At 39.8% G+C, this 25,108-nt stretch overlaps 1 protein-coding gene across 2 annotated transcripts in view; it reads left to right on the forward strand.

The window, feature by feature from the left end:
- PTCD2 (pentatricopeptide repeat domain 2) overlaps positions 1-25,108 on the forward strand; it is a 33,751-nt gene that overhangs the window by 2,553 nt on the left and 6,090 nt on the right. Inside the window, exons 3-9 of one of the 2 annotated variants that reach the window (XM_030322718.1) lie at positions 2,476-2,605; positions 6,532-6,649; positions 9,771-9,849; positions 10,274-10,365; positions 12,601-12,714; positions 16,216-16,290; positions 24,405-24,518. In XM_030322718.1, the coding sequence (XP_030178578.1) occupies positions 2,476-2,605; positions 6,532-6,649; positions 9,771-9,849; positions 10,274-10,365; positions 12,601-12,714; positions 16,216-16,290; positions 24,405-24,518 (722 nt within the window). The remainder of the gene's footprint in view (positions 1-2,475; positions 2,606-6,531; positions 6,650-9,770; positions 9,850-10,273; positions 10,366-12,600; positions 12,715-16,215; positions 16,291-24,404; positions 24,519-25,108) is intronic. The other variant, XM_030322727.1, reaches the window with a different exon arrangement.

The raw sequence follows: 25,108 nt of genomic DNA on the forward strand, positions 1-25,108 counted from the left end.
CACGTAATAAACACTGCTTCTAGCCCTCCAGAAATCAGTTTTTCTTCACCACTTTTCTATTCATATACATCATACCACCTATGGAATGAGTAGATAAGCCTTCAGAGTGAGGGAGAATATGTTAATCTCCAGTGGACATTTTACTTCTGATTTTACTCAGCCTGGATTTTACTTCAGTCTTCTTTTTACTCATCACTTTTGGAGCTTTGTGAAGTTGGCAGTTAGGGCCTCATGTCATTTTTTAGTTACATCCAATTGTTGTAGTGTTTCTAAAGCTGTCACAATTGAGCATATGTTCTGAAAGGCAGTTAATGTAATGAGTGCCAATCTACTCCATGGTCAGATTGATATTTATAAAAATCCTGTTAACATTTCTTCACTATAAGAACCGACAGTGGTCCTCTGTCCTATACCATATTGTGTACATTCCCCCCCCACACAGCCACCCACGCACTGCCACCAGCTTCCCAGCTCCTCCATAATGGGCCCCTTACCCTTTATGGAGTCCAGTATGATTTCCTGTTAATGTAATCACAGTTCTTCCCTCACCACCTTCCCCTGTGCCCAGTTCTATGCTATTGTTCGTGCTGATTCTTATACCAAGAATGATCCCCTCTCCTGAGTTTCTCCAACCCTATCCAGCCACTTCCTTTCTGGTACCTTTCCACATCTGCCAAACCTGGTCTATTTCTGCCACCCTGATTTCTTTCTATTTATATAGTTGGTCACCTGTCACTCCCTCAGTAATTGTTTTCAAAAAAAATTTTTTTAATGTTTATTATTTTTGAGTGAGAGAGACAGATTGCGAGCGAGGGGAGGGGCAGAGAAGGAGACACAGAATCCACAGCAGGCTCCAGGCTCAGAGCTGTCAGCACAGAGCCTGACGCGGGGCTTGAACTCACAAACCGTGAGATCATAACCTGAGCAGAAGTCGGACGCTTAACTGACTGAGCCACTCATGTGCCCCTCAGTCATTGTTTTCAGATAGCTTTGCGTAACTGTGTCATGTTTTTTCAAATAGATTAAGTTCTTTCAGGACGGGAACCCTGCCTTAGCCTTCCTTGTGTTGCTCACAAACACTTAAATCTTGATTATTTGTTTGAAAGTGCAAATTATACTGTTGAAATTTTGGATTCTTAAGGCTTATTGAAAAGTGTAAGTCATCCCATTAGAATTATTTAGATTAGAAATTGTTTAGAAACAGTTAATAGTATAAATTCTCTTAAATCTAATAAGTGATGGAATGAAAATGAGAACAAAAAATGATTTGTCCTGTGCTAAATGCTTAACGTACATTATGTCAGGATACCTCATGAGGTAGCTCCCACGATTCTCACTTTACACATGGAATCAAGTCTAACAGACAAGGGTCTCTCCATAGCATGCAAGTAGCAGAGCCTAGCTTATAGTCCAGGCCTCTCCACCTCTAAAACCTTTAACCATGATCTGGCTCTGCAAATAAAGATTGGATGGTCCACAGTATTAACTTAAACCAGGTGGACCTCCTTTTCTTTAAATTGAGAGCAGTGTCTGCCTCAGCTTCCCAGTCTTGTGTTTTAATACATATTGTGCCATTCCTTTAAGCAGCCTTCCTTCAAAGCTCTGGGCCTTGGAGCAAAACCCGTAGACTTTTCTTGGCAGCTCCTGATACTGAGAACAGCTCTGCCTTCTAGAAAGCAGATGCTTCTTTAGTGCTGGGCTTGCATCTCACCCCACATTCTGCTGAGAATCTGATCCCTTCCTAATGCCAAGAAGCAGTGTTTCCTTTTGGTGTTTGTCTCCACAGTTGATCAGATACAAGACGGGACAGAGATAAGTATAAGCATTTTGAAATGATTCTGTTACCAAGAATGTTTGCTGCTGTTGAGAGGATGGGTTTTTTTACCCTGTGTGCATTATGTAGTACTGTGTCATGCTGTCTAATAACTGAGTAGGGAGAGCAAGAGAAATGAAAGGTAGAGTTGAACCAAGTGCAAGAGACTTGAAATATTGCTAAATCGTGTGGGTCAACCACTGGGGCAAACCCATCTTCAGTACACATTTTCCTTTCAGTTTTCCTGCTAGATACCCTGCCAATTGTTGGTTTAGATGTCTTGGTTGCATTTTTTTTTTTTTTCCTAATGGATCACCTGTCGATAGTTTTTTGGACTAAGCCTCTGGGACATAGTTCTTAAAACTTTAGTGTGCAGAAGGATCACCCAGGTAGTCAAAATTGCATATTCCTGTGTTTTTACCCTCAAAGATTGTATGTTAGAAAGTTTTGAGTGGGCCCCCACCCTGTGCTCCTGTAGCACAGATGGTTTGCTTCATAGACCTTCTGTGATACTGCTCTTAAGGACACTAGTCAGTGATGGGAGCCCCTCTCAGTGCCTCTTTGCAGTGTGCCAGAATCCAGCTTCCCCTTCTCCCTGAGGTCAGACTCCTGACAGTCCCAGTCAGCCTGAGTGACGGCCACCACACTATGCTTTCTTCCAGCAACCTACCTGAGAAACATGAAAGAGAAATTGGCCCAGAATAAGCTCATCTTGAAGGACGAGTTGAAAACCTTCCTTCATTTGTGTGATACCCGGGATGATGTGGAACTGGCTAAAAATGTCATTTACAGGTGAGGCATTTCTGTACAATTCTGCCAGGTTTGGTTTCTTCTTTCTTTTTCCTGAAGAATCTCATCCATTTAACATGGATTCAGCTGGCAACTATACATTGATGACTTTCAAATCTCGTGTCCACATGCCTGCCCCAGCTCCAGACATTTATGTTCACTTAGCAATCGCTTCCTGGATTCCTTCTATATGCCAGGTACTAAGGATAGAAAACCAGAATTCATGTCCTAAGAAATCACCAGCCTGATGAAGTCCACTTACATATCCCCTAGGTCTTCACATTCAACTCACACAAATTGCTTCTTTTTACTATTTTCTGTCGTACTGACCCCTCAGGATGGATAACTGGGAGCCTCTTTCCTCTAACCTTACTTGCTCTCCTCCCTGACAGGATGAGAAATCCTACTGCTTCCACTTCCCTGGTATCTCTCATCTCTGGCCTTCCTCTCTCTGTCCTCGTTACCAGTGTCTTAGCTCAGGCCTCGTCATCTCTCACTTGGACCACTTCATGGACTCCTCGATCATCTGTCTCCTCACGGCAAATGTCTCTTTCTCTGATCCGTTGTCATTTTCCCACGTCAGGGGAATTCCCGTGTAATCATAGTCTGCTGTTAGGAAACCTAGCAAAGGTTTCACTTACTCGGGAAGTGTATGAACCGATTCTTGAAAGATAGGTTTCTACACGTGGACCTGCATTTATAATGTAGAGAGAGTAGTATAAGTGTGTTCATATGTAGAATACTGGAAGAGTATGTACCAAAAGTTAATTGTGGTTCTCTGGGAATTATACATATTTTTTGGTTTAAATATGTATTTTTTTTAGTCTCTCAAACTTGTCTACAGTGGGCATTATCAATTTTATAATATGAAAAATTAATGTTATCTTTAAAAGGAAAAAACATAAAATTACACACAATCCATTAAAAGTTTGAGAAACACCAAAAAAGTAGAAGAAATACATCACAGATTCTGCTATTTCTGTTGTCTCTTGTTGCACACCAGAACATGATAACTGTTTTTTTTCTGTTATCTATTATTATCTATTATCTATTATTTTTGTGGGTCAGGAATTGAGGCCTGCTAGTTCTGTATTAGTGTCTGCTAAAGTCACTTGCTCCTCTATGGTCAGCTGCTGGCTGGTCTGAGCTGGAAGGTCCAAGAGGCTTTACTTGTATTTCTGATGCCTGAGTCCGCGTGACCCCTCTCTCCTTGGAGTGTCTTGTCGTTCATGAGTGTAGCCTGGGCTGCACTAGCACCCTGCACAAGTGGAAGCTGCAGGCCTTGTAAAGCTGCCTGGAACTGGCACAGCTTCACTTCTGTCACATTGTCTTGGTCAAGGCAAGTTACCTGGCACTCCCACACTCAGCAGGGAGGAGCAACAGTTCCACCTCCGGATGGATCAACCACTGTTGATATTTGATACATTTTGTCACTGTTTTTTTTTAAACTTTTTTTCACTGTTTATTTTTGAGCGGGGAGGCAGGCAGAGCGTAAGTCGGGGAGGGGCAGAGAGAAAGACAGAATCTGAAGTAGGCTCCAGGCTCTGAGCTGTCAGCACAGAGCCTGATGCAGAGCTCGAATCCACAAACCACAAGATCATGACCTGAGTCGAGGCTGGATACTTAGCTGACTGAGCCACCAGACATCCCCATTTTCTCACTAATTTTTTACGTGCAAAGATTGTATGGTTTTGATAGGGTTTATTTATACTTTCCTAATAATTACTGTATATATAATGATAGCGTTTTCTACTTAGTATTACAGCATAGTTTTTTTGTTAATATACCTTAGGAGTTATATTTTAATGACTTTATAATATTCCATTGTATGTCAGGTGCCCCTCTTGTTGAATGTCTGATTTTTGATATTTTCATCAGTATGAATAATGCCGTGATGAGCAACTCTATGCATAAAACATACTCTTTCTGTTTTGGAGATGATCAGAGAATATGAACATTTTAAAATTTGTTGATACAAATGCCAGATTATTTTCCAAAAGAGTTATGCTAATTTACATTTGCATGGCATTAGGAATCCTAATACTATCTCAGTTTCACAAAGATGAATCATATTAGACCCTCTGGCTTGTTTTATTGTCAGTTTTTACTACCCAAATCTAAATCATTGCTAATAACTCTGCCCAGTTGCTGTCTCTTCCCTCTACTGGTGGACAGCTGGAAAAGTGGGAAAATGGGCAGGTCCATGGCCTAACCAACCTGTTCTCTGTCTTGCTGACACAGGCACCCCACTACTGGGGAGGAAGAGTAATGAGCTAGAACATAAGCTCTTTATGGAGTCAAAAGTGAGGAGCAACTTAATCCCCCCCATAGCCTTGACCACATGCTGGTGTGTGGTTTATTAGGGGTATTTTAGATTCTCTGATTTGAACATTTCTTGTCAAGAAGAGGTAATACTTTATCTTTGTGAATTTCTAGCGCTTTTATTAGTGTAAATGTTCTCTAAATTCGGAAAACTTTTGTTTTTGCATTATTTTATTTTTAATCTGGCACAAATTTTTCATGACACTATTTTTGGAATGTATTGATTTTTAAAGATCTTTTCCACAGCATGCCTTATATTTTATAAGAGCTGACACAAATGGCAGATTTTCCGTGTGCTAGTAGGCATGTCATCTTAATTAATCGTTACAAAAACTTTGAGTTGAACTTTTATCTCCATTTACAAATGAAGAAACTGAGGCATGGAGTGGTTAACTTATTTGCTCCTGGTTATACAGTTAGTAAGTAAAAGAAATGGGATTTGAACTGTCAGCTTGGAATCAGAATCTAAAAATCCTTAGTCACGTACTGTATTGCCTTTAAATAACCTAATTCTTTCCCCCCTAGTATTACTGAGGTATGATTGACAACTAAAACTCAGGTATATTTAAGGTGTACAACTGATATAATTTAATTCATAACTTGTAATGAAGCACTGAATATATTTTATAATTTCTATAATTTGACTACGAAGTGTATCTTTGAAAGTACATATCATCATTCTATTTGGCATTATGTATGTTTGGGATACGCTATCCATGATGTTACTGTGACTGTCCTCCGTGATTTCGGCAGAAGGCTAAAAAGCGTTCTGGTTTTAAAGTCAGAGCTATTCTCCGTGGTATGTGTGATTTATTCACATAATGAGTCTTAGTAAAATCTGGTTTACAAGTAATCTTGCGATACTTATTTTGTCACCAGATTGTCTTCTTCGTGACTAAAACAGAAAGAGTTGATTATTGAAAGTAAATTTATGCTAGCAATTTTTAGTTCTGTATCCTAACTGGTGGACTGACTGCTTGTAGAAACCTCAAGGCACGTATAAGATGTCACTGTCCGAAATTAGCGTTTTGCTAAAACTAAACTTCAAAACAGCATTTAATTTGTTTAGCTAGGTGATGGTAGATCACATATGCCTTTTCCCGAGCAGAGGAAAACAGCGATGGGTCTAAATTGTAAAGTACATCTGTAGGTTGTCTGTCATCCTCTATGGAGAAGTCACATTTGAGGAGGACAGAGCATCACTTCACTCCTTTGATTCGTTCCTCTCTAGATGGGGTCCATACAAAGACACAGTGCCATTCTCTCGAGTTTGCTGTGCAAGAGCCCTGTTGTTCCCTGACTTTTGCTAGCACTCATCCTAGCAGTTTGTTGATATATTGAGAAGATAATTACAATGTACGTTTTTCCATTCTTTGATTTCATGTGGTCATGTGGGCCTCTCACAAATCCTTTGTATTTAAATGTCTGGCATACTTCACTCCAGAATTCCTCTGATTGTCCTCGTTTCTGCACTTTTCTCCCTCCGGACTGTGAGAGTACCTCGTTCTTTATTGTGTCCCCAGCATCTAGCAGAGTACATGACACAGTCGGTCTGTCCTTTTCCCTGCATCTCACTATTTGACTCACTGAATCATTTTCATTACCAGGTACCATACAGAGAACAGAAATGTCACTTTGGGAGAGTATAAATTTGGACCACTTTTCATGAGGTTGTGCTACGAGTTGGATCTTGAGGAATCTGCATTGGAACTCATCAAAGACCAGGTTATTGTCTCCCGATTACTGTCCCTGTCAGTGTGATTTCCTTGTGCTGAGCCTTGGGTGTTTTTAGTGATGTTGGGGAAGGCATCTCTCTTACATTATTCCTGGCTTAGATTTTTCAGATCAAGGTTCCTAAGCTGAAGGAATGAGCTCTTACCTGTATTTTAAGGTTTCCTTGGAGTCCATTGCTATGAAGAGGCCTTGCTCTTTTCAGACAGAGGTGTAGGACAGGTGTGGAAGAGATGTATGGACAAATTATAAGGGGTCTACCTTCCTTGGTTGTGACCTGGGACTAACCTCTCAGAGAAGCTTTTAGCAGGGGATTGTTTAAGACAGGCAGCCATTTTAAGATTGCCTTTCCTGTTACCCACCTGTGATTCTCCTTTCTTTTTATATTATTTACTTCTTGTTGATGGCCACCTTGTATAGTGCTTTTCTGGTTTTCAGAATAGCTTCACATCTTCTGATTTTCTTTTCTTAAAGACAAAAATAATGATAATTATTTCTGTAATTATTTATTGAACATATACTGTGTCCTCAACACTGTGCTTAAGCACTATACCTGCTTGATTTATTTCGCACAGACCGTGGTGAGGTGGATACTGTCATTCTATCCATTTTACTGATGAGGAAACTGGCACTTAGACACATGGTAAATTCATACATGGTCAGAAACATTTATTTTGGGGCCAGGGCTGGCCACCTGGGACCCTTTTGTATTTTTAGGAACCCTCTACTAAATTGTGTTTCTGTTTTGTACTCTTCGTATAAAGTGTTCTTTCTTTTTTTTTTGTTTAATGTTTGTTTATTTTTTGAGAGAGAGAGAGATAGAGCATGAGCGGGGGAGGGGCAGAAAGAGAGGGAGACACAGAATCCGAAGCAGGCTCCAGGCTCCAAGCTGTCAGCACAGAGCCCGATGCGGGGTTCGAACTCACAAGCTGTGAGATCATGACCTGAGCCTAAGTCAGATACTTAACTGACTGAGCCACCCAGGCACCCCTAAAGTGTTCTTTCCATGGTAGAGCTGTGAACTCTTGACTTTCCCCTCTTTTAAGGACACCCATTGTTTAGAAAGAGGATCATACTGTGTTAGTAACCAGAGAAAAGGGGGTTTTACAACAATGAGGATTGGTTTGAACCTATATTTTTCCTAAAAGAAAAATATACATATTTATATTTTAGTATATATCTATTAAAAATCTGCAAGGATCTACATGAAATCCCAACTGCTTATCTTTAGGGGGTAGAATTACAGGAAATTCTTACTTTTTACTTTATATGTTTTTGTATTGTTTGACTTCAGTAATCATGTGTTGTAATTAAAGGAAAATGAAGGAAAATGAAAATTTCACTGTAATGACAGCCATGAGTCTAATGATTAAAAAGCAAAAAGAAAATGCAACTTCAGTTGTTTTTTTGGTTTTTTTGTTTTAAACTTAGACCCATGCATGAAATAATCATATACAACCAAGTTGCCTGGAGTAGCAGATTAAACGGAATTTGAGTCCAGTGACATTAAAGACTAATCCTGTTTCCACTCTTATTGTGTCCCCTACCCTGAACCCTGTAGTGCTGCCCATATCATAGCCACTGTCTGCATGTATCTATGGAGCCCTTGGACTGTGGCTAGTTGAAATTACATGGGCTGTAAGGGTAGAATGCATGATGGATTTCACATGCTTGATATAAAAAAGAAAAAGTGCTTAATTTTTTTTATTGATTACATGTTGAAATTATATTTTGCATTTAGTGGCTTAGGTAACATCATTAAAACTGACTTCCTGTATTTCTACTTTTTTTAATGAAGCTACTTGAAAATGTAGAACCACATATATGGCTCACACTGTGGACAGGGCTGCTCTGGGCCTTCCCATCATACTCAGAGGAGAACTCAGACCCCTGACCATGACTTAGAGGTCCCTTGTAGTGTCTCATCACCTGCCATCCCCCTTGCTCACTCCACTCTTGGGCTTTCTTATTCCAAGAACTGCCACACCCATGGTCTCAGACTAGAATGGTCTACACCCTCGTCATCAAGGCTCTCCTTTACTCCATTGAGGTCTCCTCAGAAAGTCTTCCCTGATGACCTTCTGTCATCTAGTCTATCCCTTTTTCCCGCTTCATTGCTCTTCGTAGCCCTTATTGATAACTTGAAATTACATTTTTACTTCTTCACTGGTTTTACTCGTTCATCGTCTCCCATGTCAGAATTTAAGCTCTACTAGATTATAAGCCCCACTAGAGTTAGGGCAGGGTTATGTGTCTTGTTTATTATTTCTTTATTTTCAGCCCCTAGAACAGGGTCTGCATAGTGGGCTTTCAAAATAAGAACAAACTAGAGCAAGGAGGCATTTAATGGCATATTTGAATAGCATGTGTTGCATTATCGTGATATTAAAAATGTTGAGAAACACTCTTCTAGTGAATTATTTCAAAAAGTGAGTATTATTCATTTGCCAAAAGAGCATCACAGCTTTGTAAGACTCTTCTTGCTTAGTCCTCATGCATACTTATACCTGCCTTTTCATATTTTTTTGACATTTATTCATTTTTGAGAGAGAGAGAAAAAGACAGAACATGAGCAGGGGAGGGGCAGAGAGAGGGAGACACAGAATCCAAAGCAGGCTCCAGGCTCTGAGCTGTCAGCACAGAGCCCGATGCAGGGCTTGAAACAGTGAGATCATAACCTGAGCCAAAGTCCGAACGCTTAACCAATTGAGCCACCCAGGTGCCCCTGGCCTTTTCATATTAATATACTGCCACCTACATTGCAGGACCCCCTTACCAAAGTTAATTGACTTGTTTCTTTTTTTGTAAGCACCGGAGAGCCATGTATAATGAAGATGTCCTTCACTGTATTTCTGAAACCCAGAGAGCTCTTGCCATACTGCTTGCCTCGTTTGTATGCCCAGCCAAAGACATGACAGTCGATAGAGTGGGCAGCATTTGAATTTTTTTGGAAAAATAAATCCTGGTATATCAGAGATTTATTAGAGAATTCAGGGGACCAAATGAATAAAGTATATGCAAAAATAAGTCCTGTATAGAGAAGATAGAATTATAAAAATATGTCCTCAATAGTTAAAAACTTTTAACCAAACTGTGTTTGTTTGTTTTTTATTAGCATTTACGAGGTTTCTTCTCAGACACCACGTCATTCAATATTTTGATGGATATGTTATTTATTAAAGGCAAATATACAAGTGAGTATTAGAATTTGTTGAAAAATTCTGTCTTTGGTAATATAGCAATTAGGAAAAACAATGGACCATGCAAAAATGATCCTTATATTCTTGATGAATGACTGAACTCTGGAGACTTCATTCTTTTAAGTTTGAAAACAACATTATTGCATCTCATGTCATACCTTAAACTAAACACCCTGATTTTACTTATGCTGAAAGTATAAGTAGGTTTAAAATATTAGTTCTTACTGTATCGTTTGATAATTTCTTTGAAATTTAGTTAATTGATAAATGACTTTGACAGATAGCTTTGACTTGCTTCTGGAATATACTTTTCAGTAGGTGGTACTGAACAGATTAGAATGTTGGGAATCAATAGTAGACGACTCTGAACTCACCTGAATGCATTTAACACTGTCCGCCCACTTCTCATTTTTGGTAGGTGCGCTGGAAGTGCTGATAGAGATGAAAAACCAAGATGTGAAATTCAACAAAGAAACCTATGTCCTTGCTTTTGCAATTTGCTACAAACTGGTAAAACTGTCTTCTCTTAACTTTTAGAGCACTGTGGGTAGTGTTTGAGAGAGGATTTTTTTTTCTACAAAGAATAATTTAGTTTCTCTGAAGTCTTTTTTTCCATCTGGTGCAGATATTTCAATTTTAAATGTGTTCATTTTTAGAAAACTCAAGTTAGCCACGTCAGTTTTATCATGGAGAAAGCAATTTTATCATCTTTCACTCTTCTTTGGCAATTCTGTGGATAGGGAGAACAAGAAACAGTGTGCTGGCTGGGTTCAAGGTCTGCGAAGGATCCCCTTGCTATCAGTCTCATGCTGAACTCGTTGAGACAAGACCTCCCTCTAGTTCTCTCCCATGGAAATCTGACCAACCTTCTTTGGTGAACTCAAGGGCTACTTTAATTTCATCTGAATATTTTCTGTGATTCAGAGTTGGAAGTAATATCCTTTCATTGTGCCCTATTTATATCACCTATGTGACATTTATCACTGGTTGATGTTATTCTAACTAGATGTATGTTTCATCCTCCCCACTGGAGGTTAAGTTTGAGGCATTTTTTTGTACCAGCATCTAACAGTGCCTGGTGTATAGTTGATCTTTAATAAGTGTATGTGACACTAAGATAAACTCCTTCAAGACAGAAAACGTGACTTAGAAGTCCATATGTCATTACTATATCAAGATTGTTTTTTTACATACAGAAACTATTTCTTCTTTACTGAGTGAATGAATCAGTGAATACATGACAGCTGATATAGTGCAGTGACCAAGGTTGCATGCTTTACTATAGACATTTGTGTTATTTAAACTTCGGAAACTTAACATAACCTTTTTATGGGGAAAAAGGAGGAACACCAGGTAAGGTGGAAGAGCATGGTCCATGAAAACATTTCCCTAAAAAGGGTAGCAATAATTTTCCAAAGTAAGAGAGGCAGTAAGTAGGGTGATAGTGGAAAGAAAAATCTTCTGGGAAATTGAGAAACATATAGTCTCAACTTTAGCATTCACTGGCTTTGAAGTGGTCATGTAATTCATTTGTGAAATGAAAGGGTTGATTTCAAGAGCCCCAAGCTTTTACTATAAAAGGCCAGATAGTAAACGCTTTAGGCTTTAGAGGCTATGTACAGTCTCTACCACATATGGTCTTTGTCACATATTCTATCTTTGTTTTTGTTTTTACAAACCTTAAAAATTTTGAAAACCATTTTTAGCCATAAGCTTGACTTGGCTAAGGGTCTTATAGTTTGCTCCTTGCTGGATTATTAGGTGATCCTTTACAATCATATCATTTTCTTATTTTATGAAACAGAATGCCAAACACACAACACCTGAGCATCAGTTTATTCAGCTCTGTGTTACTGAGCTTTCTGACCTTTAAAATTTAGAGATGCCTTCCTGAGTGTGTGCTAAAGTGGAGAGAATTTAATTCTGCTCCTTAGGAAGGCCAGAGGACTTTTCTCCCCTGTACTGTGTCTGAAAATAACTTGTTTCACTCATTGAAGATGAGAGTTGAAAAATTGAACCAGTCAGCCGCTATAGATTCCCAGCCAGTTCTGGAAACTGTCCTCGCTCATCGAATTCAGGTTTTACTTTGGGTTTTGAGTTGTGGATCGCGTCATGACAGAAATACATAGATATAAAGCTAATGCTGTTCTCACAAACCTAATCCACCTACAGCATATACAAAGGAAGACAATTCACTTTTACTGCTGCTGTCTGCTGGTTTGTGTGTCATTTAGTTCTTGGATTTTTTTTAAGGTTTGTCTTTTCATGGGATTCTATCATTTCCATTCATATAAGTGTTCACGTTTTTAAGTATTTGACTTACATGGATATTTTCAGATTGGAAATCCCCTCAGAAAAACTTTTTAGTGTTGTTGGGCTTTACTCTGTTATTTCACAGAGTAACAGACTGAGTTTTTACAGTTTTAACGTTGTGGTACTTGTGTCTAGAAACCAGTCTGCCCAAATACAAAGAGACTTGTACACTCGGTGGTAAAAAGGCCCCAATTCAGAAAATTGACCAAAAGCTTTACAAATGAAGTTAATTTAGATTTGAACTGCTAATATATAGATAACTTGGTCTTTTTGCAAGTAGCCTGTATATGGGGCTTAATCTGTTAAATGGGTTGATATAGGCTCTGGGAAATTCTTTTAGAAGGAAATCTGAAATACTGAGCACTATCAATCATTTTGTTAAACTTAAAGGTACATGACATTTATTTACTGAGCAATCCTGTCTCCTGCCAGAATAGCCCTGAATCTTTGAAAATCTGTACTACATTAAGAGAAGAAGCCCTAATCAAAGGAGAAGTCCTCTCCAGGAGAGCATCCTGTTTTGCTGTGGCACTAGCTCTGAATCAGGTAATAAGGCTTCAGGGTGTACATAAGTGAATTGGGAGTGGGAAGACTTGACTACTTGCATTTGTTCTTTTATTTATTTTTTTCCTTCTGACTGTATCCTAAAGAACAAGTTCCCATAAAGAGACCAATGCCTTTGGTGCCATGGCAACCTACATCTACAGCTGTGCCTCCAAAGGATGTTTTTGTTTACAGTTGAGGACCTAACATGCATTGCTGTTTAGAAGGGGCTGGCCAAGATTTCTGTGGAGACTCAAGTGAGGGAAGCTCTACTCTGAGAGAAATTTGTCAAGTAATTCAAATGAAAATTTTAAATGATTGTTTTACCGTGTAACGTTTCAGAACACTTTAACTTAGTGCTCTCCAAAGTGGAATTTACTTGAAGTGAATGAGGAATCCTGGGTCAGTTTGCTGTTTAAGTGGAGTCATCGTATATTTCTTAGACCCAAATACTCCATTTGGAAGAGGTTTTAGTGATCTTTTAGCCTCTCCGTGTCTCAGGACAAATGAAGGCAACTGAGGTCAGAGAGAGGAGAGGACTTTCCTGCCATCACATAGCAGTGAAGGACAATTAGAGCTGGAACCCTGGAATGATCTCATGGTTCATGAGTTTGAGCCCTGCATCGGGCTCTCTGCTGTCAGCCTGTCAGCACAGAGCCCAGTTCAGATCCTCTGTCCCTCTATCTCTGCCCCTGCCCTGCTTGTACTCTCCCAAAAATAAATAAGTATTTTTTTAAAAAGTTAAAAAGTTATGCCATTTGGTGCTTAGATACATAGTTATGCTCTATCATTGACGTATATATCATTGTGAGTCTGTCACTGTCGCATTACAAAGTGCCTCTTTTGGTTTTGTTTAGAATGCTTCTTTTTGGGATTTTACCTTGTCTAATGTTAATATCTCTCCCACCCCATCCCAGGTTTTTTTTAATTTTTTTTAAAGTTTTTATTTTTGAGAGACAGACTGTAAACATGGACAGGCAAAGAGAGAGGGAGACACAGAATCCGAAGCAGGCCCCAGACTCTGAGCTGTCAGCACAGAGCCTGATGTGGGGCTCAAACTCATGAACCATGAGATCATGACATGAGCCGAAGTTGGATGCTTAACCAAGCGTAATTGAGCCACCCAGGTGCCCCCCCACCCCACCCCTGCAACCCCAGTTTTTGTTTGCCTCTTTGGTTTAATTAGGTTTGCATTCGCCTCCCACATCTTTTCCTATCCTTTTATTTGCCATCTTTTCTGAATTGTTTTGTGTGTATCTCTTGTACACTACATAGATTTCAACATTGTCTTACGATATGCTGCTAGTCTTTTAATGTCCTCCATCTAGATAGACGTGGTGTATTTAATCTTAGGTTTCAGTTATGTTTTGTTTTTGTTTTTGTTTTCAACTTTTAAAATTGCTTCTAGCATGTGGTGGTTTTCTTTTTTTTTTTTTTTTTGGTTTGTATTTTTGCATTAGTGGTTACTTTAAAACCATAACTTGATTTAATCTTCTTAGTATTCTAATGAATTTGACTGTACCTATTAGTTCCCTACTGTGAGTAATGCTGAAATTAGTATATTTCCTCTTTTTTCTCGTTTTCCTCCTCTCCACCACCCAATTTTGGTTGATATGTTACTTTTCATAGTACTCATTTTTTTCTTAAGTATGCTTATTTGTCAGCTTTAAATGCTGTTTTTCTGACCACACATAATAAAGACAAGGCAACTAAGCATACTTTCTCTTATATATAGTGTTTCTCCCGTTGTCTTCATTATCCAACTACATAACACTTTGTGCTTCATTCTGCAACCGTACTCCCCACATTAGTTTTAGTCCTGTATGTATTTAAATATGTATTCTTACATATACTTGAACATATTCATATATTTTAAAATATTCATTTACTATTGGTTTTCCAGTCATCCCTTTGTTGATTGAAAGGCAGCTCTTCTTTTTCCTCATGGTGTCTTTATATAGATCATGTGCTGGCTCATTTTTGAGTACTCATTGATAGACAAGTTTCTTACACCAGCCATTTACAGAAAATCCAGGTCAGGGAGAAAGCAGAGCCATGTTGTCATGTTCTAGACTAGTAGGACTTTTTTTTATGTTTGAGTTTTGTCTACAAAAATGCCTAGGCCTTATTTCTCCTTGGCTACTGGGAATAGACATGGAGGCAGTTTTCAGTGAAGAATCTCATTCTCTGCCCCTGTCGTAGTGACAGACTCTTTCCTGTGAGTATGGCTTATCTATGTAAGTTTTTGGTTAGCCTCACTTTTGCCACAAAAAGGATCCAGAGGAGTTCTCCTTAGTAGTCCTAAATTCCATTGCCATTGTTGTAAACAGGAATTCAGATTTTGTACTTCAGATCGTGGCCCTCACCTTTGAGAACTACTTTGTGGGCTCCTAAGATAGGCAGCAATGTTCTCTGCTCACTGCTTTATCTAGAACTCACCCTGTTCTCTGTCTCCCATGTTGTTGGCAGTACTTCCATCTCTTGTGAGCTTTAAGGTTTCTGCTCTTCTAATTATGTCAGGCGTGGAGTTCGCATTTCTGCTTCTCAATCTTGATTTCTTTTTTTTTTCTTCAAAACTTGTCCAGTGGGAGAAGGAGAAATGCCAACTTTATGCCCCCATCTTAAAAACTAGAACTCAGAGGCACCTAGGTGGCTCAGTTGGTTAAGTGTCTGACTCTTGATTTCAGCTCAGGTCATGATTTCACAGTTCGTGGGTTTGAACCTCTGTCACTGCAGAGCCCACTTGGGATTCTCTCTCTGCCTCTCCCTTGCTCATCCGGTGTCTCTCTCTCTCAAAATAAATAAATAAGCATTTTAAAAAAAACGAACTCAGCTTATTAAAATGTTTGGTAATTTTCTAGATTTGGAGTGCATAGGTCACAGGATGAAAGACACACCATAAGGAGTATAGTCGATAGCCTTGTAATAGCGTTGTATGGTGACAGATGGCACCTACACTTGTGGAGAGCACAATTTATTATATAGACTTGTTGAGTCACTATGTTGTACACCTAAAACTAACGTAACACTGTGTGTTGATTATATTTCAATAAAATAAAGTATTTTGGAAACTATTTTTAAAATTTAGTAATATGCAAATGTAGGAAATATTTTGTAGAAAGTTCATTGTTTTTCCTGCAAACATTTATTTATTTATTTATTTATTTATTTATTTATGTAGAGAGCGTGTGAGTGAGCACGAGTGGGGGAGGGGCAGAGAGAGGAATCCCAAGTAGGCTCTGTACTGTCAGCACAGAGCCCATCTCGGGGCTTGGATTCATGAACCATGAGATCATGACCTGAACAAGAGTCAGGTGCTTAACCAACTGAACCACCCAGGCGCCCAGAAAGGTCATTTTTGATTACCAAAAACCTTTTTCTTTGTGGACTTCAAAACCCCTGGGGCACCACGAATAGGAATATCCTGCTGTGTTTAAAAAGTCTTTATGACAGCAGAGTAATGTTCATATGATTTGAAGTATAACTTGGTTTTCTTTCTTCTAGAACCAGGTGGCGAAAGCTATATCAATTTTTTCTCAAATCATGAAGCCAGAAAGCATTATCTGCACCAATTTAAATGTAAGTGACTTCTTTGTTTAAAGTAAGTCTTGAAAGGTAGTAAGATGATGTCTAGATTTTTTAAATCTGTGTATAAGGAATTTTGATCTCCTAAGATCTTGATTCAATTCAGTGATTTATTGAGCTCTGTGTTAAAGTTACGTTATAGCCCCTCTAACAGGAGTCAACCGGCTGTGCTTCCAGGAGTTTATAAACGGGTGAGAAATGTAGATATGCTCAGATACAAGATGTAGCTAAATGCTGCAGGTATAACACATGACTACAGAAAGCTGTGAATACAGAGAGGAAGGAGATAGACTCTTAACTTTGTCTTGACTGAGACTTGAGAATAATCTTTGTGCTAATTGCATCCTGTTTATGGTACCTAACCCAGGGAGTTAGTATACCTATGGTGCATAAAATAGTGCTTGACATGGTAAGAACTCAACAAATGTTAGTTGTTTTCATTCTTGTGTTGCCAGCCTGCCATGGCCCATCTGTCCCAGTGAGCAATGAGTCATCTACGCCTTACTGGTGCAATTAAAAAGACAACGAGACTCTTGTCATTAAAGACCTCATACACCCCATTCAGCTAACCCCTGCTGAGGCCCTGCTTGTATGCTGAGTATACTTGTGTTATGGGGAGTTGAAAAGAAAGCCCATAAGTTTCAAGAACTTAGTCTCCTGAAACATCACAAGGTCAAGATGAGGAAAACATTGTCAAAAGAACAGAAATGTGTTAATGCCAGTGTGGTATGAACTAGGACAAAGGGTCACAGCCAGGGCAGTGTTGCAACCTGGGGAGTGAAGTGCTGGCCAGTGGGAGCAAACTGAGCAGGTCTCAGTGAAGAGAGAGTTGTTGAGCAGTGTCTGAAAGAGGACAGGACCATGGGATTGAAGGGATGAGGGTTAAAGGGCATTCTTTGTTAGGAGATTAGTTTTGCTGAGGGTTCCCATTAAAAGAATATAAACTTTTTAAAATATTTTTTACTTATTTTCTTATTTTGAGGGGGGTGTGGTGCAGAGAGAGCAGGGAGAGATGGAGGGAATCCCACACAGGCTCTGCGCTGTCAGCACAAAGTCCAACCACGAATCATGAGATCATGACCTTAGCCGAAATCGAGAGTTCGATGCTAAACTGAGCCACCCAGGCACCCCTGCAAACTTTTAATTGTAACGACTTCTTACTAGCCTTAAGTCCTTAGGCAACTTATTTAACCTCTATGGTCTCCATTTTCCTTTTATCTGAAACAGCAATAGTAATAGAAATATTACCATCCTGTCATTGTGAAAATTGAAAGAGTAATGCGTATAAAGTAGATAACACAGTACCTGGCATGTAATCAGTGTTCAGTGAATGCTTGCTAATACCAGAAGCATTTGTTTGAAATGAAGTGTGTTACGTAAAGAGGAATATTTATATTTACCAAATCCTAGAACCCAGTGAGTAGGAATTAGGCATAACTCCAAGGTTCCATGGTTTTCTGTTCTTCCATAGTGATTATCCTCAAATGTCACCCCCAGACCAGGGCCCAGATGAGTTTCAAGAAAGGACTAGGGGTGCTTGGGTGGCTCAGTGGGTTAGCGTCCAATTTTGGCTCAGGTCGGAATCTCATGGTTCGTAAGTTCAAGCCCCTCATTGGACTCTGTGCTGACAGCTCAGACCTGGAGCCTGCTTCAGATTCTGTGTCTCCCTGTCTCTCTGTCCCTCTCCCACTTGTTTTTTCTCTCTCTCTTAAAAATAAACATAAGAAAAAAGAGAGAGAAGGACTAGATGAGCCTTTCTGGTAAAGTTTGGAGAATAAGGTTGCCAAAAAATCTGAGATAAGAATACCTTATATTTGACCTCACATTGACTTTTCAAAGTCCTTTTGTGTGAGGGAAAGATGGCCAGGGAATGAGAAAGATGGATACAGTGATAATAGAGAAACTGAAAAAAAGCATGGTTTTGGGAGGGAAGAGACTAAATACTACGAAAATATCCAAAAAAAGATCTTGTAGTTTTTAAAGGGCAGGAACCTAGATGGGGGTGAATATCATAGCTGTTAGTTAAGAGCTCATCTATATAAGACCAGCAGTGGGTCTGATATGAACTGACAAATGCCACAAAAAAGTGAAGAGGACCAAGAAGTGAGTTTAATAAGACAGCAATGAGGCAGAGGAATCCCCAGAAAAAGACAGGGAAGAAATAGCACCAGTGTATAGAAATCGAAGAGGACTGATAACCCTGCCCGTCACAGCCTGCTTCAGACAGCCCCTGTCCCAAGACTGGGTGCCTATGCAGAAACTGCAGGTCAGAGCAGATGGGTCAGCCTGAAAAGCTCACAGGCATGAGATCTGGGAGGTCAAGGTGGCAAAGGTCCAGAGTCCAGAAGTTCAGGTCATTTGAGCCAATAGTATCAGTAAGCCAAACGGGAGGAAGCCTACTCTTCCAGCAGGTGCTGTGTGTGTTGTGCCTTCTCTGCTGGCTACTGGGTTTTGATGACTCCAGGTATCCAAGTACATAATTGCTTCTGAGAGAGGGAATGGCCTGCAGATGAACTCCTTTCAGGATTGGACAGAAGTAGAATTGCTAGGATTCCAAGTGGTTCATAGTATCAGGTAGGAAAGAGGAGTGTTCTGTGGATCATTGGTAGCTTTTCCTAGAGTTGAAATGAGCTTGGGAGGATCAGTAAGGATTGGTGGTGAGAAATTGAAGAGATACAGATCAGCACAGTTTCCATTTAATTAGCTAAGGTACCACGCTAGGTACTTAATACTCATTGGTTCATTTTATACAATGTAGGAACAATATTTCCCCATATCACACATGTGGAAAATGGAGATTCAAAGGGTAAATAAATTACCCAAGTTCTTGAAGCTAATTATGTACCGAGTTAGGCTGTAACACAAACACATCTGTTTGATTACAAAGCTTAGGGTTTCCCCACCACTCCAGACCTGCAGAGATAAGGGTTGTGTCTTTTTATTCAGGATTGGGACTAGCTGATCCTCCTGAATGATGAAAAGGAATAGGATTGGGTGTCAAAAAGCCAAGTTGCTGGTAGTGCACATGCTCCATGTTCTTGTGTTGAGAGGCTTCATCTCTTGCACTCCTTGGCTGTCACATTTATTATGAGAATCTAGTGATAATTTTTTTTTTCATCTGAGAAAGTGCTTTGGTGGAAATAAAACATAGCCTGAGAGTGAAGCTGTCCACTCACAGTAGGAGAAATCCAGAGCCCAGAGCATGGTGGGGAGTGCGCCCACCAGCCAGGACAGCAGGACTAGCTTCTTTTCTCTGAGAGCTGGGAAGGAAGGGCAGCTGATAAACTTGGTGGAATGGGTATGTTTTGGGCAAACACTATATAAGGAACCTTGAACTCATCTTGAATATCAATTGTCCCTCCATGAACTGGGTCACAGAAATATACATTGTTCAGACACTAAAAGACCATTTTATCGTTTATTGTTTAAAAGTGCTCACTCAGGAACTTCTTCCAAATGTCCAACCAAGTGTCTTATATTTCAGGGTAAACCTGTTTTGGCTTCCTTAGGGATATTGAAAAAAGATGGTTGCCATTCTCAGGTTTAATAATCTTTCAGATTCAGATCTCTGTTATTAGAGCAGGCTTTTAAAAACTGATTTAATGGGCCCTAGCTTCTCTAAGGCTGAGTCATCTACTTGGAATCCCTAAGGGCAATTTGTTAATTATTAAGAAATGGAAACCTGACAAATAGGCTGCGGTAGAAAGTCAGTTCAGTCAGTATTAGCAGAAATAAATGAAGTTTTTTTTTTTTTTTTTCTGATCTACTTTAGAAATTAATGTCTTCTACTAAAATCTTTTCCTGCTGCCAGTTGGAATTTGAACTTACCTAATTTTTCCCCTTCAACTTAATTTTCTTTTCATCAAAACTGCTCTTGCTGCCAATATGACCCAGAGGGCCTGATTTTCCATTTTCCCAGCTAATACTTGCTACATACTGAATTGATTTCTCAGATGATCTCATGGAGGCGCATGCATGTTGGCTCTGCTGTCTGAATTCAAACTCATCAATTTCAAAAGAACTGTAGCCCCCTCTTTAGCAATGTTAATCAATATCAAAAGATTAATCTCCACTTCTAAATAATGTTTGAAAGAGCTGAGACCAACATGGGATAGCTTTCCACTGATGCTATTTGAATTCCAATCATGTCTCTAGAAATAAGGCATGTCTCCAAGTGGATACCCATTTTGGAATTCAATTACCTTGCAGGGGAATTGACAATTGGTTAGTTTTGCTACTTTTACCATTATTTGTTGACACAGAAAAATGTTTTTTTTTTTTAATATTTATTTTTGAGAAAGAGAGAGCATGTGCATGTGTGCTTACGTGAATGGGGAAGGGGCAGAGAGAGGAGAGAATTCCAAGCAGGCTCCATGCTGTCAGTGCAGAGTCCAGGGGGGGGCTTGATCCCACCAACCATGAGATCATGACCCAAGCTGAAATCAAGAGTCAGACGCTCAGCTGACTGAGCCACTCAGGTTCCCCAACACAGATAGATGTTTTTCGGTTTTTTGGGTTTTTTTAAATGTTTGTTTATTTTTGAGACACAGGGAGACAGAGCACGAGTGGGGGAGGGGCAGAGAGAGAGGGAGACACAGAATCTGAAACAGGCTCCAGGCTCTGAGCTGTCAGCACACAGCCCGATGCGGGGCTCAAACCCAGGAACCATGAGATCGTGACCTGAGCCGAAGTTGGATGCTTAACCGACTGAGCCACCCAGGCTCCCCCAGATAGATGTTTTAATGCCCCTTTCTGCAGTCACTAAGGTCCCCCTAAAGTTACAGTCCATGCTAGGAAGCCTCCTAGGCTGCATGGGGTAGGCAAGGAGATAGGACTCTTTCTCATAAATCCCTTAAGATTTTGGAACTTAAGAATTGCATTTTCGCTAAGAGCAATGTAGACTTGAGGGGAAAAAAAGGAGTCTGTACAACTGAGAAGCTTTGTTTTTCTTCCATGTATAAAAACCATGTAGATGGTCAGTCTAGGTCTGGTGTGACATTTTATGATAACATCAGGGACCCAGCCTCTTTCTGTGTTTCCATACCACCATTGTAAGCGTATGATTTTTATCTATTACGTCTTTTCCAGCAAGATAGAGGAAGAATGGAGGAGAAAGACACTGGACCCTTTTGAGGATGCTTTCCCAAATGTCTCACCCAGCCACTTGTACTTACATGTTATTGGCCAGAACTGAATCCTGTAACCATACGTAGTAGTAGCAAAGAAACCTGAGAAATATAGTCTTAGAATTCTGTACATGACAGCATCAGTTGAAGTTAGGGAGTTCTGTTAATCAAAAAAGAAGGGGAGGACTGATATTGTTTAGAAAACTAGCAGTCTCTATGGCACTATGATATTCTACTTCAAATATAGCTAACTTAAAAGACAAAGACAAAATGCTAATTTCTGCATGTTCAGAGCTTCTGGTCCTTTATTTTGGTCAAAGGCACCCAAAGACTTGTGAACATTTTTTGACGTTTCAGAAAACCAGAGGGGCAGGAGGTGTCCTTCTGTAGTTCTTAGAGTAGTTTTTCTTACCTAAATTCGCCCTATTCCTTGCTAATTTTCTTAGTCTTTGGTTTGAAATCTGTAAGATTGAAGCATTGTGCTGTACCTTGATCTAGTTTTCCTTAACTGTACCCTGAGGTTTCAGTTTGAGACCAATTCTAGCTTTAAATTCTCTCTTTGCCTTTTATCAGTAACTGCCTCATCTATATTGTCCTTCATCAGTCTATTTTGAGGTATTGAACTTTACTCTTGAAATCCCTTCTGAATCACAGGTAGTTGCTGGAGGCAGGGAGGGAAATTGGGAAGACTTAAGAAGAGAAGTTGAAATCTTCCAGGAGCACATCATTAATAGATCCTAGCATGGAGCTTCAGGAGGTTTATCTGTGTAAATTGCTAGGGGACCTCTGTTCTCCTTCTCATTCATTATTGGCGAAGGTCTACTAGGTGCAAGGCACTAGAGACCTAACACCTAACAAGGTCAATTTCTCCTTGCCCTCAATAGGACAGACAATTGCCAACCCAATCAGAATTGGTTATTATTAATGTAAGAATTTGAAGTACTATTGAGAGTCAGAGACTTTACCCTACTTTTAAGCTAATGAGTAAACCTTCCATAGTTTCATGGATGCTGGTAGAGTTCACAAGGTACTGAGAGGTGAAGGACATTTCCTTAAATCAGAGCAACAGTAGTAGCCACAACATTAGCATTTTTGCATCAGTTTCTTGGACCCAGTTCCCACATGGCAACCCGAGGTCTATATGCCTCTTATACATACCGGAGAACCCAGATCTCTCAAAATGGCAGTAAGCATGCCTGCCCTTTTCTCTACATGAGGCACCATGTCGGTCTTTCCAGGCTGTGGGTTCTATGAATATCCTTGAAAAGATAGTCTGGAATAAAGGCAGGTAGTACTTCTTCTGCTTGAATGTGAGAAATCTGTAGAGTGTTGCCTCCCAGTGAAAAGTGTGCTCATGACTTGGCCTGTGCTTTGCAACACTGAACTTAGATTGGGTTCTTTAGATTTAGCCTACTTGGAATCATTTCATTCTGTTCTTTGGGACCAAAGTTAGCCCCTCATCCCGATCAACTTTTAAACAAACTTAAATTGTTATAATGGTCTGTAGAAAGAACTAAGCTGGTTTGCTATATGAAAAGAAATATCTCTTCCAGAAAAACTCTTTTCCAAAGGATCAAGAGCCTTTAAAATGTTTATATTCTTTGACTTTATAATTTCACTTCTGGGAATCAAGTCCTAGATATTAACAAGGTTTTTTTTTTTTTTTTTAATGTATGCATTTATCAATATGTTGAACTTACCAATATATTGAAGAGTGGTACTGCTTAAATTAACAAATTATCATATACGCATTCATCATTAAAAATGAGGTATTCTATAATTTCTTAATGAGAAAATATTCACTGTATAATAGTTGACAGAAAGAATCGGATCTGGGGGAAAATTAAATACATTTGGAAGATAATACATGAAATTGTAAACAGTGGATAACATTAGTTGGGGAATTCTGAGTCATTCTGATTTTCTTTTCTTTTTTAATGTTTTATTTATTTTTGAGAGAGAGAGAGAGCACCAGCAGGGGAGGGGCAGAAAGAGAGGGAGACCCAGAATCCAAAGCAGGCTCCAGGCTCTGAGCTGTAGGCACAGAGCCCAATGCAGGGCTCGAACCCACAAACTGTGAGATCATGACCTGAGCCGAAGTTGGATGCTCAACCTGCTGAACCACACAGACGCCCTGTTATTTTCTTTAACCTTTTATGTATTTTTCAAATTGTACTAGTGAATATTGGTAATGGGTGGAGCGAAGGGGGGAATGTGTTTTTTTCCTTGGGTTAAATATGTCTATCTGATGGAAGGTAGTTAGTGGTACCATCTTAAAAGCCAAGTTCCTTAATAGCCACAGTGTAAATAGGAGTACTTGAACCAGCTTCCTCTTGATACCTGCAACTGATTAGCCTGCAATTTCTAGGAAGGAAGGGAGGGAGGGAGGGAGGGAGGGAGGGAGGGAGGGAGGGAGGGAGGAAGGAAGGAAGGAAGGAAGGAAGGAAGGAAGGAAGGAAGGAAAGGTAAAGGTATATTTCACCCCACAGTCGATCTTAGGAGATAGTCTCATAGTCCTCTGCTCCGAATCTGGAAGAAATAGGAAGAAACTGATAGTAATGTTTGAGTACCTGCTGTGTGCTGGTATTTTATTCGATATTCACAGTAATTCCAAATGTGAGATGTAAACCTATTTTCCTAATTTTATAAATGCAAAAGTTGGAAGAGCTTAAATACATGGCCAGAGTTACATAGCTCATAATTGCCCATGCCAGGAGTCCAGCCCAAATATGCCAGACTCCAAAATCTGTATTTTCTCCATTTCTATCTTTAGGTAAGTTTTGAGGTTGAGGTGTTTTAATTAGCTGTTGGAAACCCAAGTTCTGGCTGATAGACATATATTCGAAGCATCTTTGAATTTGTGCAAGAGAATGAATTAGGTAATAGCATGAAAGCAGGTAGATGCCTGTAAATGTAGGGTTCATACATCATTGTTGAGCGCTGGCTCAGTCTTGTTTTTGCTTGTTTGTTCTTTGTATTCAGATTTTGATTCATATCCAGTCAAATATGTTGAAAACCCTGATAAAGATATTAAAGGATGCTGCAGACGGAAATTTATCAAAATTTGTGAAAAGACAGGAGTTCTCAGAAGAAGTGGTGAGTATGAGATTGCTGCAGAGATGATTTAAAGGTGAAAGGACATGCATTAGAGTATCCACTTACTGTCTTCATTCTATAGGCCGCCACCTTAAAGAGCGTCAAGTATGACAACATCTCTCTTTTTCCTGTTAAAAGATTTCTGTTTGGGTGCAAAGGTTTTTTTTCTTCCAACAGGAAGTATCCTCTGAAATTCTAGGAAAACTTGGTCCTCTTACATTATTTCCCCACCCCCCACATAGTGTTTTCCTGCATCCTGGGTCCCCTTTTTCCTCAAGCCCTCCAGTACCTTCTGCCCACTCCCTGACCCCTGCGCCCTGGTTCATGGCGGAAGTAAGAGCAATCAGGAGAGAACTGCTGCCTCACCAACCACCTCCTGTCCCGCCTGCTCATCTTTCCTCCTGAAGCCATGGCAATTGAATGCACCTCTCTGGAGCAGGCTTCCCCACTGAGCCCTAGAGCCCATCCCTCAGACCCACTGTAGGACATCAGTTCAGAAGATATTTTTCCCTCTTTTGAGCATCATGAACATCCCCGTCCCTGGGGATCATTCCCATCAGCAATAAGCTACAGTAGCTCTCATCTTAAAA

The sequence above is a fragment of the Lynx canadensis genome, chromosome A1 (assembly GCF_007474595.2).
Source record: "Lynx canadensis isolate LIC74 chromosome A1, mLynCan4.pri.v2, whole genome shotgun sequence".
NCBI classification, from domain to species: Eukaryota; Metazoa; Chordata; class Mammalia; order Carnivora; family Felidae; genus Lynx; species Lynx canadensis.